The sequence below is a fragment of the Schistocerca serialis genome, chromosome 4, assembly GCF_023864345.2.
Source record: "Schistocerca serialis cubense isolate TAMUIC-IGC-003099 chromosome 4, iqSchSeri2.2, whole genome shotgun sequence".
Lineage (NCBI taxonomy): Eukaryota > Metazoa > Arthropoda > Insecta > Orthoptera > Acrididae > Schistocerca > Schistocerca serialis.
The window spans coordinates 481565917-481581074 of record NC_064641.1 but is presented as its reverse complement, the minus strand read 5'-3'; the positions used below and the strand labels follow the sequence as shown (position 1 = coordinate 481581074).

Below are 15158 nucleotides of genomic sequence, written 5' to 3'. Positions count from 1 at the left end.
TTGCTTAAAGTTAACTGTTATCAGCAAGAATAACAGTAAGCCAAATAGTGAGAATATATTGTTGAATGGTTTACAGATCAAGGTTTTACAAATTTCTTGTCTTTTGGCTTGTTTGACATTGGTGATTGTTCTTTTTATGGGACCTGACAATGAATGAATATCTAGTCTGGCCACTGAGTGAGATGACATTCATATTAGGGAGAGCCACCCATGGTGCAATCCAAAATTAGGTTTCCTTTGGTTTCTGTAAGTTACTTGAGGAGAATGCTGGGATGCTGTTTTTAAAATGTGCAACCCTAATTTCCTTTGCTATCCTGAGTTCCTCCATATTAAGTGATCTTCTGATCAGTGGTATAATAACCCCTGATCTTCCTTCCTTCCTTCCTTCCTTCTTTCCTTCTTTGGCCTACATATTTCAGTTGGAAGAGAAATATAGGCGTGTGTTAGCCATATGATAATCGCATACTTACACATCAGTATTCTTTACTCTTGGCAAACTATAAATGAAGTGAACAATAACATTGGTGTACATTATTGTATGATTTTGTAGCACTTGAAGATATGTGGAAAAGTCTGTAGTTGAAATCCCCATTAGCGCATAAACAAAGCACAATGCATTGTTTGGATTAAGAGATTGTTCTGCTTTATACAATATGATTTCAGTTGATGCTTATTTCAAATAATAGCCTGTATGGATCCAACATTTCAGTATCCTGATTTTTGTTTTGTAGATCAGTATGAGGAGTGGAACAGATGCTAGCTGCTTTTCTTCCAGTATTTGACTAGTCAGTCTTTCCTTCACACAGATGCGGTTTGAGAAAAACTGTGGTTTCATGGTTTCATGTTTTACTGGAGATGCACCATTTGTTGTAATTAAAATTCCTGTTTTTGTCATTATTATTTTTGTGTAAGTAATGAAAAAAGATGATTAAATCGATGGTTGTTTCTAACACTGTAGTGATTGATTGAACATGTAGAAATTGTCGTGTTGAACCTCGCATGGTTTTGCCTACCTCCCAATTGTGAACAAGCTCTCTCTGTCAGATGACCACAGCTTAGTGTGGAATCTGTGCCATTATATAGTATGACATTTTTCACTCATTCAAATTACTGTCAGAGATTAAGTATAATATTTGACAGAAAAAAATTACAGGTTGAGCTGTGTATCATACATTTGTCATGATCTGACACTTATCTACTGAACAACTGAGGCAAACAATATGTGGGTGTCTACGAAACACATTAGCTTCACTATATTATTACATTTACTTACTATGGATGCAATTTTGCAAACAGTATTGTGAAGTGAGTAATGTTCTAATCAGTTATTAGCTTCAGTTTACGGAAAATCACCGTATGGTGTGTTATGGTACGTATACAATCTACCAAAATCACGTACATCTTTGATTTTCCATATGTGGGTGGTCTGTGGAAGAAAGACTGTCAGAACATCTCCATCGTTTGACTTTCTCTAATTTTATCATAATGATTACAATATTACATAAGCTGTTTGTAAAGGAAGTAAAATGCATTTTGAGTCGCTCGAGGAGGTACACTCCCAAAAAATTGTGAAGTTTTATGTGCTGAACCCTGTTTCTTCCCTGTAGCATATCTGACAGGAGGTTGTTGGAAATTTTTGTGATGTTCTAAAATATAGATCAATTCATTGCAAAGAAAATAATTCGGTATTTATTTTTGTTTTGTTTTTCCAACTAATCCTATACTCAATCATTTAAACTGGTGTTGCATTTTTAGGTGACATGCTTCATGGATGAAAGGTAGTACTTTCATATTCTGGAAAATAAAGCTGACCACATCCCTGGCATACAGTAAGCCATGTGTGCCAAATGGTGAGCACTTGTGAGAAATCAGCATTTGGCTGGATGTGGATTTGGCAAATATGAGATTCCTAAACTGAGAACTGGTGAGCACTCCCAATCTTCTGTACTGTAAGCTGTATGCATGCTTCAGCAGCAGTAATGTGGCAGGACAGTGGGACATGTGTGTTACAGAGTGTAGGGATCTTGGCTTTACTATATGGTTTTTTGAGGATGGAACAAACTTCTTTAAATAAAACTCCTCGACCTCAGGGTGTGCTATGTGCTCATTGAGTGGGTGGCTGTTGAGCCGGATAACAGAGGCACTGCAATATCATATTTATCTGCCGACACTGGGCAAGTGACTTTCAAACAAAATGTCTCCCCTGTACAGGAATATACATAGTGGATGTACGAGTACAGGTTGTAGACACATGGTTGATGACATATGGAAAATTGGGTATGGCCATGAATTGTGTCCAGATAGCCAAATGATTAAGGTGAGTGCTCGCGATAAGTGGGAAGTCAGAGTTCGAATCCCAGTCTGGCAAAAATTTTCATTGTGTCATTCCATTATACAGCTGGTGGTAGTCTGTATTTGCAACTGCGAGTACATTTCATGAAATGGTTGTTAGTGTACAATCTCTGGAGCACTTTATGCATCCGTATTGTATAAGGCTTACTTGGGCAAGTACGGCTCTGCCTGGATTGGCCTTCAAATATTTTGCTGTTCTTGTGTGCATCATGTTGTCCAATTTAATCCATAACAACAGTTCCAGCAGGATGAGTGTATTATTTGGGAGCAATAACAACCAAATGAACTCGTCTACAACTTCCCTGCAATGTATTTAAGAAAATTTTTTCTTCAATGAAAAGTGGGGGATGGTTGTGGAAAAGTCACAGTATGCTTTGCATGAACTCCAATGCCAACACCACTCTGTTATATCATCTGATTGTTAAGTTTGCACTGCGAGAGAAATTTATGTGCTGCTAATGTAATTGATATTCAGAGTAACGCTTTCAGTTATTTAGTACAGGAGTTGCTATTACTGTTCTTTTAATTTGTCCATGTTTGTTTATTATTTGGATAAAGATTCTGTTTTTATGTTGTATACACAAAGATGTTGGTAGGTTTCAAGACACTGAGTTGTTCACATGTCTACTCTAGTGTAACTGCCGCCACAAAGGAAGGCCTCTGGAACAGTTTCTCTGCTGTTCTAAAAGATCACTGACCTGCAGAAAGATAGCAATGATAGTCACAGTAATCTTCAAAATTAATTACCAAAACTGGAATAAAACTTTTGCTGTTCAATAGCAAATGACACTCCAACTGAACTGTGGGGTGGGATATGTCAGGTTAGTGAATTTTGCAGACACAGTTTTTAAGTTTACAACAATGATGTCTGTGTAACTGAGTCCAGCTGGCAGATCGTCCATTTACTAATTCACTCGAAGTCAGATTGTTGAAAGCTTCATACATTTGGAAACAATGCATAGTTTATGCACAGAACAATCTCGTACAGTTTCCACTCGAAGTCTGTACTACAATAGAATTTACAGCCTCTGTTTTGTCTTAACAGACATGGGAAATTGACTTCACTGCTCTAATAAATTATGGTGTAATTCCACTCTCTGTGTCATGCTGCTGGTTCTAGAATGTTGTAAACATCTGAAGTTTGTTTTTCCTCCCGATGCCTTCTGCAGTGATCTTGAAAATAAATCTTCTTTTTTGCACAGTTCTTGGCTGTTCCCAGACATCTTCCCCACCTGCCCTTCCTCTTCTTCATCAGTCTTGAAAATAAAATTTTCTTCCTGAAATATTTGCAAATAATAGCAACAGTGGTGCAGCAATTGTCTTCCAGAATGTTGCAAGTTCTGCTCGTCTTGTGAAGTAACAACATTCTCACAGCACTGCCCCTGATATCTTTCAAACTTCTCCTTATGCCACTAATAGAACTATTCTTTTTTCCAGAAACTAATGAACTTTTTGCAAGTTCATTCTGCACTTGTGCCTGACACCTTTAACAGAGTTGAGTCCTGCCGAGAATTACACTGCTCGTCAACTGTCTCTTCCTCTCACAATTTTTGTTACTCTGATAAAATATTCCTACTGGGCTGAAACTTCCAGAAATACAAAGACAATATACGTATGTGCATTCAAAATAATATTACATCTCAAATAACATTACAAATTTACTTAACAGTTTTTCATTACATGTTCACATATCAAAACCACAAAATTAAATAAAGGAAATATAAAAGACAGTAGTATGTACATATGCTGCAATCATTAAGTTTTGATATTGACACATGGAGCTTAGACACCCATAAAAACCTGCATCTCTCAACAAGGTGCCACAAAACATGGTGTACATTTTCTATTTATTTTCTAATCCCCCCACCCTGAAGGCCATATGTCTCTGGTGCACACTTAAAAAAACACACATCTTCCCTCAAAAAGGTTCCTGTCAGCTGCTATATGTGCTGCCAATGTCTTTGTAGCTCCCGAAAGCATGGCTGACATTTTGGTAGGAGTTGTGATCTCTTCAGCCAAATGAAATCCACTCTCTTGTATGAGTGCTTTCATACGGGGAAAGAAACCAAAATTGTACGGTGTGAGAAAGGGTGAGTACAGAGGCTGTGACAAAATGGTGTCACAAGTTCCTTTTGGATGAGGACAGAGCGATGTGCAGGGGTGTTGTGTAGCAACAGCCAGTTCTTCCCACACCAAAATTCAGGATGCTTACGATGAGTTAAATCATGTAAATGCCCGAGGGTCTCTTTGTAGTAGGTTTTGTTTACTGTTGCACTATCTGGGAGGAAAGTGTGAACAATTCCACCTGAATAAAAAAAAGACTTCAAGCATTATCTTGCCTTTTGACCTGTTTTGTTGCGTTTCCTTCTGTCGTGGCGATACTGACTTTTTCCAGGTGGCAGATACTAACTTCAGTTGCGGATTGTACAGGAAACACCATGATTCATCTCTATTTATGATCCACTTGAAAAATGTTGGCTCATCATCAGCACTACTGATCAGGTCCCCACAAATCATCATGTGAGCATCATATTGGTTTTGCGTCAGGATGTGTGCTACACCCTGCTAGGTAAGACATGACATGTTCACACCACGGTCAGAAATTTGTAGAACGTAGAGTGCGTAGCTCTACTGCTGCAACAAGATGAGAGCGGTTGGCACATACCGACATTGCAACATCTTCAATCTTGTGTGTCAGTTCGAACCATTTGTGACTGAGCAGTACGCACATTATCCTCCATACTGTTTCTTCCTTGCGAAAAATGTTGCTGCCCCCTAAATACAACACAGCAACTTTATGCATCATTGCTGTAGATGTCCTGCCTCATTTGAAACATTTCAGTACCAGTTTTGCTTAATTTATATCAGAACTTGATGTATGTCCATTGTCTCAGGTGCAACATACTAGAATTCTCACATAGCAGTCAAATCACCATCACAACTACTGTAGTTCTGCTTATAGTGCACACACGCAGCTTTCTCTTGCGTGGGCAGAAACTGACTAGGTACCATATCACAGTGCTGTTGTGTTCTGAGAGCGAGTGCGAAGGACACACAGCTACAGTAACAGGGGTCTTCCCTCAGGTGAATACTTGATGAGTGGAAGATTGCATGGGCTGCTTGTAGAACTCCAACAGCTGCTAGGTACAAGCTGTAAGTGGTGCAGAGTACGGAACTCTGTGAGAATAAATGAAGAATCAGGGTGGAAATTCTAAGTGCACCCTCTTGCTAGTAACATTTGGAGATTCCTGTGGCACTATTTCCTAACATGACTTCTAATCAGTCGCTCATCTGCTGCTCTGAAAACCTAACTCTGTAGCAACAGCTTGTGCTGAGGGTAGTCTGATGTCTGCCGACATGTGTGACGGAGACTGTGTTGACTTAGACTGCGGTGTCCTACGACTACCATTTGTGTACCAGTGTGCTCCTTCTTATGTGGCCTGTAGGCCTGCTTCCAGAACACTCTGAGTTGCAGTTCATGTACGTAGTGTTCTTCCATTACCATATTTGGTCATGTCTGGAGACTCCTTTCTGTTGGCTGCGTCTCAGCATGCAGCAGGTCACATAGTCCTGAGTGTAACTATGTTTGTCACAAGATGCCTTGAGGTCAGCTTGTACTGTTATCGTCTTTCAAATACTGAGGGAATGCTTCCTGGCTTCCCTGTAACTGATTTCTGGACTGCCTCAGTGGAACAGTTCTCAAATTTTTAAATATGTATGTTTGGCAGGACTGAGATTAGCAGCAGTGCTGTGGTGCACCACACTGCTGCTGTGAATCCAGTCACAGAACTTAATCATTGTATTATGCATATGTGTTTGTGTGTGCATGTGTTAATCACCAAAACAGCAGAAGTATGCCCATCACAGGGATTCTCCATTTCTTGCTTTAGTTCAATGGAAACTTCTTGAATATCTTTGCATCACAGTACAGAAAAGCCGACGTTTTGTTGAATGTATGTGGAAGTAATTATAAAAATAATGTAATGAAAAGAGATGTTATACGGAATCTTGCTTCAAAATATTAAGTTAATGAGAAAGCTATGAGGAAGAAGATTAAAAATTTGAGAAGTGCAGTTCATTGCGAACACACAAGTGTGTGTGTGTGTGTGTGTGTGTGTGTGTGTGTGTGTGTGTGTGTGTGGTGGGGGGGGGGGGGGGGCAGCTCAGTATCTAACACAGAAAGAAAATAGTGCGCAGATATGAATCAATAAAATTCATTCTAGATGTGATGGAACTACGTGCAGGAATGGACAGCTCAATTGTAAATATCTCAATTTCAGTAACTATTTGTATTTTTTAAATGATACTGCTTTCTACCAAATTTGTTTGAATATGTAATCGATAAATGTGAACAGTAGTTTCAAAATTCATTTTACCACAGTAGACCATGCAAAAAAAGTTTGTGGGGAAAAATAAATAAAAAGTTTGAGTTCACTTATATAATTCCAGTTGTTTACGTAAAAGTCTATACATTGTAGTACATACATAATTAGTATATCCTGATACAGGGTGATTCTATTAGTATCTGTCGCGCCACTCAACCTTCCTTTGTGGTGTTGTAAAATATTTTTCGAGTGAAAGTACCAGAAATTTCAAACACTTCTTTTTTCTTCAAATTCCTTCAAAACTAAGCTCTTAATCAAAGAAGCCAAGGTTACCAAAAACGTAGAGCAACCATGGGCACTTGCATGACACCATTCTATGCCAATGTATTCATGGGACATCTAGAGGAATCCTTCTTACCATCCAGTATCCTAAACTCTTCATCTGGTTCAGAGTTATTGATATCTTCAAGATCTGTGCCAAGGGCGAGGACAGCCTGTCGCATTCCTCCAGAACCTCAATCCCTTCTACCATATTCACCTCACCTTGTCCTCCTCAGTCCAACAAGCCACCTTCCTTGATGTTGACCTCCACCTTGTGGGTGGCCTCATCTGTATCTCTGTACACATCAAACCTACCAATCACCAAAAATACTTCTGTTTTGACAGCTGCCACAAATTCCACACAGAGAAGTCCCTTCCATGTAGCCTAGTCAATCCATGTTTCAGTTCTGCTGTAATGGGCAGTCTTTTCCAATTATGCTGGTGGTCTTGCTGAGACCTTAACAGACCAAAATTACACTCCCCACCTTGTTTAGAAACAGATACTCTGCGATTTGTCTCCTGTCACCACCTAAGACTGGAGCAACTGAATCACTTTCTCTGCCAGGATTTCAACTAGCTCTCATGTCCTGAAATGAGAAATATCATCCCCACCCCCTCCCACAGTGGCATTCTGCCAATCACTCAGCCTGTGCCTTATCCGTGTGCGTCTCTATTGTGCCCCTGCTTGCAAACTGCTGCCTCTTGAGTCATATCCTTGTAAAAGACCTAAATGCAAGACACGCTCCATACATCCTCTCACTACCACCGTCTTCAATCCTATTGCAGACATCTTATACCTCACCAGAAGCAGGACCACCTTAAAAGCAGCCTTGTGGTCTACTGACTCAGCTCTACCACTGTGTGACATTGTATATTTGCTTGATCACTAAGAACTGCCAAAATGTGGCCAATAGACAGCTGGACCACTAAGTTGCTGAGCATGCTGCTGAACAGGGCGTGCATCACTTTGAGTGCACCACAGCATCTGAATTCTGAATTCTTCCCACCAACACCAGCTTTTCTGAATTGCCCAGAGGAGAACTCTCCATGCAACATATCCTTCGTTCCTGTAACACCATTAGGATTAACCATTGCAAGTCCCTGCTCTCCACCTGCCTTTACTCCTTTCCTGCTCCCACTCCACCCTCATCCGCAAGGCGTTCGATACAGTTCCCCACAGTCGTTTAATGAACAAAGTAAGAGCATATGGACTATCAAACCAATTGTGTGATTGGATTGAGGAGTTCCTAGATAACAGGACGCAGCATGTCATTCTCAATGGAGAGAAGTCCTCCGAAGTAAGAGTGATTTCAGGTGTGCCGCAGGGGAGTGTCATAGGACCGTTGCTATTCACAATATACATAAATGACCTTGTGGATGACATCGGAAGTTCACTGAGGCTTTTTGCGGATGATGCTGTGGTGTATCGAGAGGTTGTAACAATGGAAAATTGTACTGAAATGCAGGAGGATCTGCAGCGAATTGACGCATGGTGCAGGGAATGGCAATTGAATCTCAATGTAGACAAGTGTAATGTGCTGCGAATACACAGAAAGGTAGATCCTTTATCATTTAGCTACAAAATAGCAGGTCAGTAACTGGAAGCAGTTAATACCATAAATTATCTGGGAGTACGCATTAGGAGTGATTTAAAATGGAATGATCATATAATGTTGATCGTCGGTAAAGCAGATGCCACACTGAGATTCATTGGAAGAATCCTAAGGAAATGCAATCCGAAAACAAAGGAAGTAGGTTACAGTACGCTTGTTCGCCCATTGCTTGAATACTTCTCAGCAGTGTGGGATCTGTACCAGATAGGGTTGAAGATATAGAGAAGATCCAACGGAGAGCAGCGCGCTTCGTTACAGGATCATTTAGTAATCGCGAAAGCGTTACGGAGATGATAGATAAACTCCAGTGGAAGACTCTGCAGGAGAGATGCTCAGTAGCTCGGTACGGGCTGTTGTCAAAGTTTCGAGAACATACCTTCACCGAAGAGTCAAGCAGTATATTGCTCCCTCCTACGTATATCTCGCGAAGAGACCATGAGGATAAAATCAGAGAGATTAGAGCCCACACAGAGGCATACCGACAATCCTTCTTTCCACGAACAATACGAGACTGGAATAGAAGGGAGAACCGATAGAGGTACTCAAGGTACCCTCCGCCACACACCGCCAGGTGGCTTGCGGAGTATGGATGTAGATGTAGATGTAGATGTTTTAGACTACTAGTTCCAGTGCATAATTCTTTCCATTGCTATGGTTCTCTTCTCTTTCTTGATTCCCCCCTTCCCCTATGCACAGCTCTCCCAATGTGACATCTAGCAGTCCACCATCTTGTCCTCATCACATACCTGCACTCTTCCACAGGTTGCACTGCAGCATATTCCACCACCCCTACCCTGCTATCCCTCTCCCAAGCCAACACACATCTTTCACGTACCTCCCACTACCCATCCCAGCTGAGATTGCTGCTCACCATGGTCAGGCCTCAGCACTTGGTGGCAACAATGACATGATAGTTCTTAACTCTTTGTGTGCAAGAATCAATCGGTAACTGCTACCAGTGTTCAGGTATTCGCATGCATCTTGCCATCCCACATGAACAGAGGTGAGTAAGTGTGTGATTTGACTGTAGATTGTGCCTGTCAATATCAGTTTCCTTACATATTATTTATTGTTTTTGTCTACTTAGCAAGGTAAAAACCTCTGACCTTTCAGCGTGTTTGACTGATAACTGCAGTAATTTGCAGCTTGATAGTCTCGCTTGAGAGTTTTACAAATTGGGGTTATATGGCATACAACCGCCCCCCCCCCCCCCCCCCCCCCCACATGAATAGATCACTTTTTGATCATTGAAATATGATGAAATATGTGTCGCTTTGTCAGTTGCTACTTTTTTGCTAATGCATTACAGATATGCATTCACGGAAGGTAGGAAATAGGAGTCATATAGGTCTTCTGTTATTTGAGATACTGACAATTTTCTGTGATTGTTTTGCATTTTCAAAGACACTACAGTTAAAACATTAATGGTTGCAAAAAAATTTCAGTTCATAATGGAGCTGGTACAGCAACCAGTACGTGTGATATGAAGAAACAAGCAGTCTTGGTTGCAGTGTTAAAATTTTTATTACTTCCCAATGATTCATTTCACCTTTATTTAGGCATCTTTGGATTGGCTGATATTTGGTAACGATAGGTATATGGGATATCGCACATAAAATATCCGATCAGGGAAATGCCCCTTGTCAAAGCCTTGAAAACACTGTACAGTGCCTTTATTATGGCATGTGGTGCAGTCCAATAGAAACAAAACAGGATCAGGCCTACAATAAAGCTTTACGTCATAAACATGTAATGTGTGCAACCAGAATATGCACTACACCTCTGGTATGTTTATGATGTAAAGCTTTACTGTAGGCCTGATCCTGTTTAGTTTGCATTGGGCCTTAATAAGGACACTGCACAGTGTTTTCAAACATTGGACGAGAGACATTGACCTGCTGGGATATTTTATGTTCGGTGTCCCATGTACCCATCACCACCAAATACCAGCCAATCTGAAGATGCCCAAATAAGGGTGAAACATGTCACTGGGATATAATAAAAAAATTTTAGCACTTTAACCAAGACTGCTTGTTCCTTCATTTTAACAGCTGGATTCTATACAAATTTTGTGATCTTACTTAAGATGATAAAAATCTGTCTTCTTGTGGTATAACACTCCCCTCTCAACCTCTCACTTGCACTCTACCTCACACTTTCCTTCCTCTGCTTTAATTTTGTCACATTCCTCATTTATTTTCTATTCATTCAGTCATTATTAGTCTATGAGCAGCCCCTGCGGAATTAATTCCAGTGGTTTCTGAAATAAATTCACCATTTATGTTTGCAGAACGTGCAATGGCGCATTGTGGATCTTCTGAAGTTTTAATAGTTGGTGGTGTAGGATGTAATCTTAGATTGCAAGAAATGATGGGTACAATGTGTGCAGAACGTGGTGCTACACTGTATGCCACTGATGAACGATTCTGCATTGACAATGGTGCAATGATTGCCCATGCAGGCTGTGAAATGTTTCGGAGTGGAACTATTACACCTTTTGAAGAGACAACATGCACTCAGAGGTAAGAGATGAAATCATGTAGCATGCAACTTAAAACCTTTATTTGCAAGCTGCAAAATTTTCTGCTTTGGTGAAGTGTGTTTGCCAGGGGTGTTAGTAATTTATGTCATTGGACGCTCTCCTGAGTATATCAGTGCCAGTAATTGAAATTGTTGTTGACAGTAAGGTATGAAAGTATTTCAGCATTTCTGGAGTAATTGAAGTGGTGAGGTGCTGGCCAATTGCTGATGGGCATTCCTGATTTTGCATTATAAATTGTCTGTAGAGTAAAGGCATGCTGGCCAATTGCTGATGGGCATTCCTGATTTTGCATTATAAATTGTCTGTAGAGTAAAGGCTTCACCAATTCTAACTATAGCATCACAGTAATAGAACAACAAGTCTGTGGTTGATTGATATTCTAGAACCTGTTGTTCCGTAGTGCGAGCAGTTACTTTTTGAAATACTTATTGATTCCCATAAATTAGCTCCATAGGTAATCCTGGCCCATCTTAAGAGGGGATGCACAGAAGTTACGTTTTTATTTCTGTAGCATGATGCTGAGAACTGGTTATGTGACAAGAAAATAGGAAAAAACTGTAATTTATCGCCATGAATGAGAGTTATCTGGTGAGATGTGTTGAAAAAGTATTTCTTTTACTTACTGTGACTACTTCGTAGTTATTATCCACATTGTAGCTTTTATTTTAATTGCCTATTGAGTGCTGATTAATACACGTTCACTCTAAATATATGGATACTAATAAATGTGCCATTATAAATCTGCCATCATCCTGCAACTGCTGATGTGTACAAAAATTGTCACTCAAAAAGATACCACATTTCACTCTGAAATAATTTTTTGATTTGGAGCGTATTAAGCAATTGATTTTGTGCAAATACATTGATATAAACTGATGTTAACATTGTCAAAAAATAGTGTTACAGTGATTACAGCATAATGAAGCAAGACACTGTAGGCATCCCACCATTCTTTCTGCTCCATGATCAAGAAGCCGAAACAGCAAAGGGGACACCGAATCCACTTTAGTGAGGCAGGATGAACACGCAAAACATCTCATCACCAGGATCAAAGAAGTGTGGCCTATTGCTCACATATGGGCTCCTGTACCCCCAGGAGTGAGACACAGAATGCTATAAGGCCAAGCGCTGTCCATTGAGATAAGCCCCAGAGACTTGGTATGGATTTTTACACTCGTGCATAAAATATGACTATCGTAAAAGTTACTAAAATGCTACTTTGGATCTTATTGTATCCTTCATTGCTTGTTGGACATCACATACGAAGTCTAGGATTTTGATTGTTTATCAAGAAGACAAAAGTACAGAGATGTCATCCTTGTCTTCTGTGTGAAGCCCTGCTGCAGTCCAGAGATACAGATCGATGATGGGAGGTTCAAGGAAACTGAGGACCCACTCAATGATAGCGGAGCTTCTATGGGGAAAGATACCTTCAATACTCATGACAGTGAAGAAAATGTAACAACACAATCAGAAAATGATGACCTAACAACACAATCAGAAAGTGAGGATCTGCCAATTTTGCCATAAGAGAACCACTTACAAAGTCTAAAGCCAGCGTACTGTAGTAGTCAACTTCAATCAGAATTTTTGAAACAATAGGTTGCTGTTTCTTCAGGAGAGGGAGAAGTGCTGCAAGCTGTTGCGCATGCAGCATAGTGTAGTGGTTAGCAGCCTTGGTTTGTGCGCTACAGCTTGCTAGTTCAATCCAACCACTAGCAATTATTTATTATTTAGTATTTACAGTTTCTGGCATGTTCTTTAAATATATTATGTTTGTAATGTTCATATATTCTGGACTGTTTCATGTTTTTATAAGTAACTGCACTCTCCATCCAGGTGTTCAGTTCTGCTCTGGCTGTATTTGGTGTCTGTAATAAACATGCTTTCAGTTCTAAGTGTTGCCCTCAGTTGATGTCTTTGCCTTCAGATTTGCATTTGATGATTTTTTTCAGTGTATCACTGTCATATGTGATGATGATACATTAAAGCTTTTCATATCTTCATGTCACAAAGCCAATACCTAGCACCATGCTGTGGAAATGAAGATGTAACTTCCATGTGGGCCCCATCTGAAGATGATCTTGAAAATAATTTTATGGTAGTACAAAAATCTTTTGAAAAATAACTAGTTGCAGCTACTTGGGTAGCAGAGTACTTGTGGAGTGCATATGAGGGTTTTTTAGGCTAGTCTGTAGTTTGAGGTACTCTGATCAGCACTTCCCGGTCAATATGCCGCAAGGGAAGTTATACCGCATTGAGAGTAAAGACTCCGTAACTGTCAGAATTTTATTAGTAGATTGTCGAAGTACTTGTAACGAAGTACACTCCTGGAAATGGAAAAAAGAACACATTGACACCGGTGTGTCAGACCCACCATACTTGCTCCGGACACTGCGAGAGGGCTGTACAAGCAATGATCACACGCACGGCACAGCGGACACACCAGGAACCGCGGTGTTGGCCGTCGAATGGCGCTAGCTGCGCAGCATTTGTGCACCGCCGCCGTCAGTGTCAGCCAGTTTGCCGTGGCATACGGAGCTCCACCGCAGTCTTTAACACTGGTAGCATGCCGCGACAGCGTGGACGTGAACCGTATGTGCAGTTGACGGACTTTGAGCGAGGGCGTATAGTGGGCATGCGGGAGGCCGGGTGGACGTACCGCCGAATTGCTCAACACGTGGGGCGTGAGGTCTCCACAGTACATCGATGTTGTCGCCAGTGGTCGGCGGAAGGTGCACGTGCCCGTCGACCTGGGACCGGACCGCAGCGACGCACGGATGCACGCCAAGACCGTAGGATCCTATGCAGTGCCGTAGGGGACCGCACCGCCACTTCCCAGCAAATTAGGGACACTGTTGCTCCTGGGGTATCGGCGAGGACCATTCGCAACCGTCTCCATGAAGCTGGGCTACGGTCCCGCACACCGTTAGGCCGTCTTCCACTCACGCCCCAACATCGTGCAGCCCGCCTCCAGTGGTGTCGCGACAGGCGTGAATGGAGGGACGAATGGAGACGTGTCGTCTTCAGCGATGAGTGTCGCTTCTGCCTTGGTGCCAATGATGGTCGTATGCGTGTTTGGCGCCGTGCAGGTGAGCGCCACAATCAGGACTGCATACGACCGAGGCACACAGGGCCAACACCCGGCATCATGGTGTGGGGAGCGATCTCCTACACTGGCCGTACACCACTGGTGATCGTCGAGGGGACACTGAATAGTGCACGGTACATCCAAACCGTCATCGAACCCATCATTCTACCATTCCTAGACCGACAAGGGAACTTGGTGTCCCAACAGGACAATGCATGTCCGCATGTATCCCGTGCCACCCAACGTGCTCTAGAAGGTGTAAGTCAACTACCCTGGCCAGCAAGATCTCCGGATCTGTCTCCCATTGAGCATGTTTGGGACTGGATGAAGCGTCGTCTCACGCGGTCTGCACGTCCAGCACGAACGGTGGTCCAACTGAGGCGCCAGGTGGAAATGGCATGGCAAGCCGTTCCACAGGACTACATCCAGCATCTCTACGATCGTCTTCATGGGAGAATAGCAGCCTGCATTGCTGCGAAAGGTGGATATACACTGTACTAGTGCCAACATTGTGCATGCTCTGTTGCCTGTGTCTATGTGCCTGTGGTTCTGTCAGTGTGATCATGTGATGTATCTGACCCCAGGATTGTGTCAATAAAGTTTCCCCTTCCTGGGACAACGAATTCACGGTGTTCTTATTTCAATTTCCAGGAGTGTACTTGAACTTACTACCTTCCAGGAAAGTTCTCTCGCTCAAATTATTCTTGGGACCGAGACCTGGCTGAAATCTGAAGTGCAAAGTTCTGATGTATTTAGTGAGTCATGTAACGTAAATCAGGAAGACAGATTAAAGGCCATAGGAGGGGAAGTGTTCATTGCAGTTAACAAAAGTATTGTTTATATTGATGTAGAAGTTGACTGTGACAGTGGAGTTATCTGCTTGTGTATCACAGGTGTAGGTGAAACCAAGTTAA

General features: G+C 41.6%; 1 protein-coding gene across 2 annotated transcripts in view; it reads left to right on the top strand.

The window, feature by feature from the left end:
- LOC126475168 (tRNA N6-adenosine threonylcarbamoyltransferase) overlaps nucleotides 1-15158 on the top strand; it is a 77436-nt gene that overhangs the window by 41004 nt on the left and 21274 nt on the right. For both annotated transcript variants that reach the window (XM_050102796.1, XM_050102795.1), the window contains exon 5: nucleotides 10902-11133. In XM_050102796.1, the coding sequence (XP_049958753.1) occupies nucleotides 10902-11133 (232 nt within the window). The remainder of the gene's footprint in view (nucleotides 1-10901; nucleotides 11134-15158) is intronic.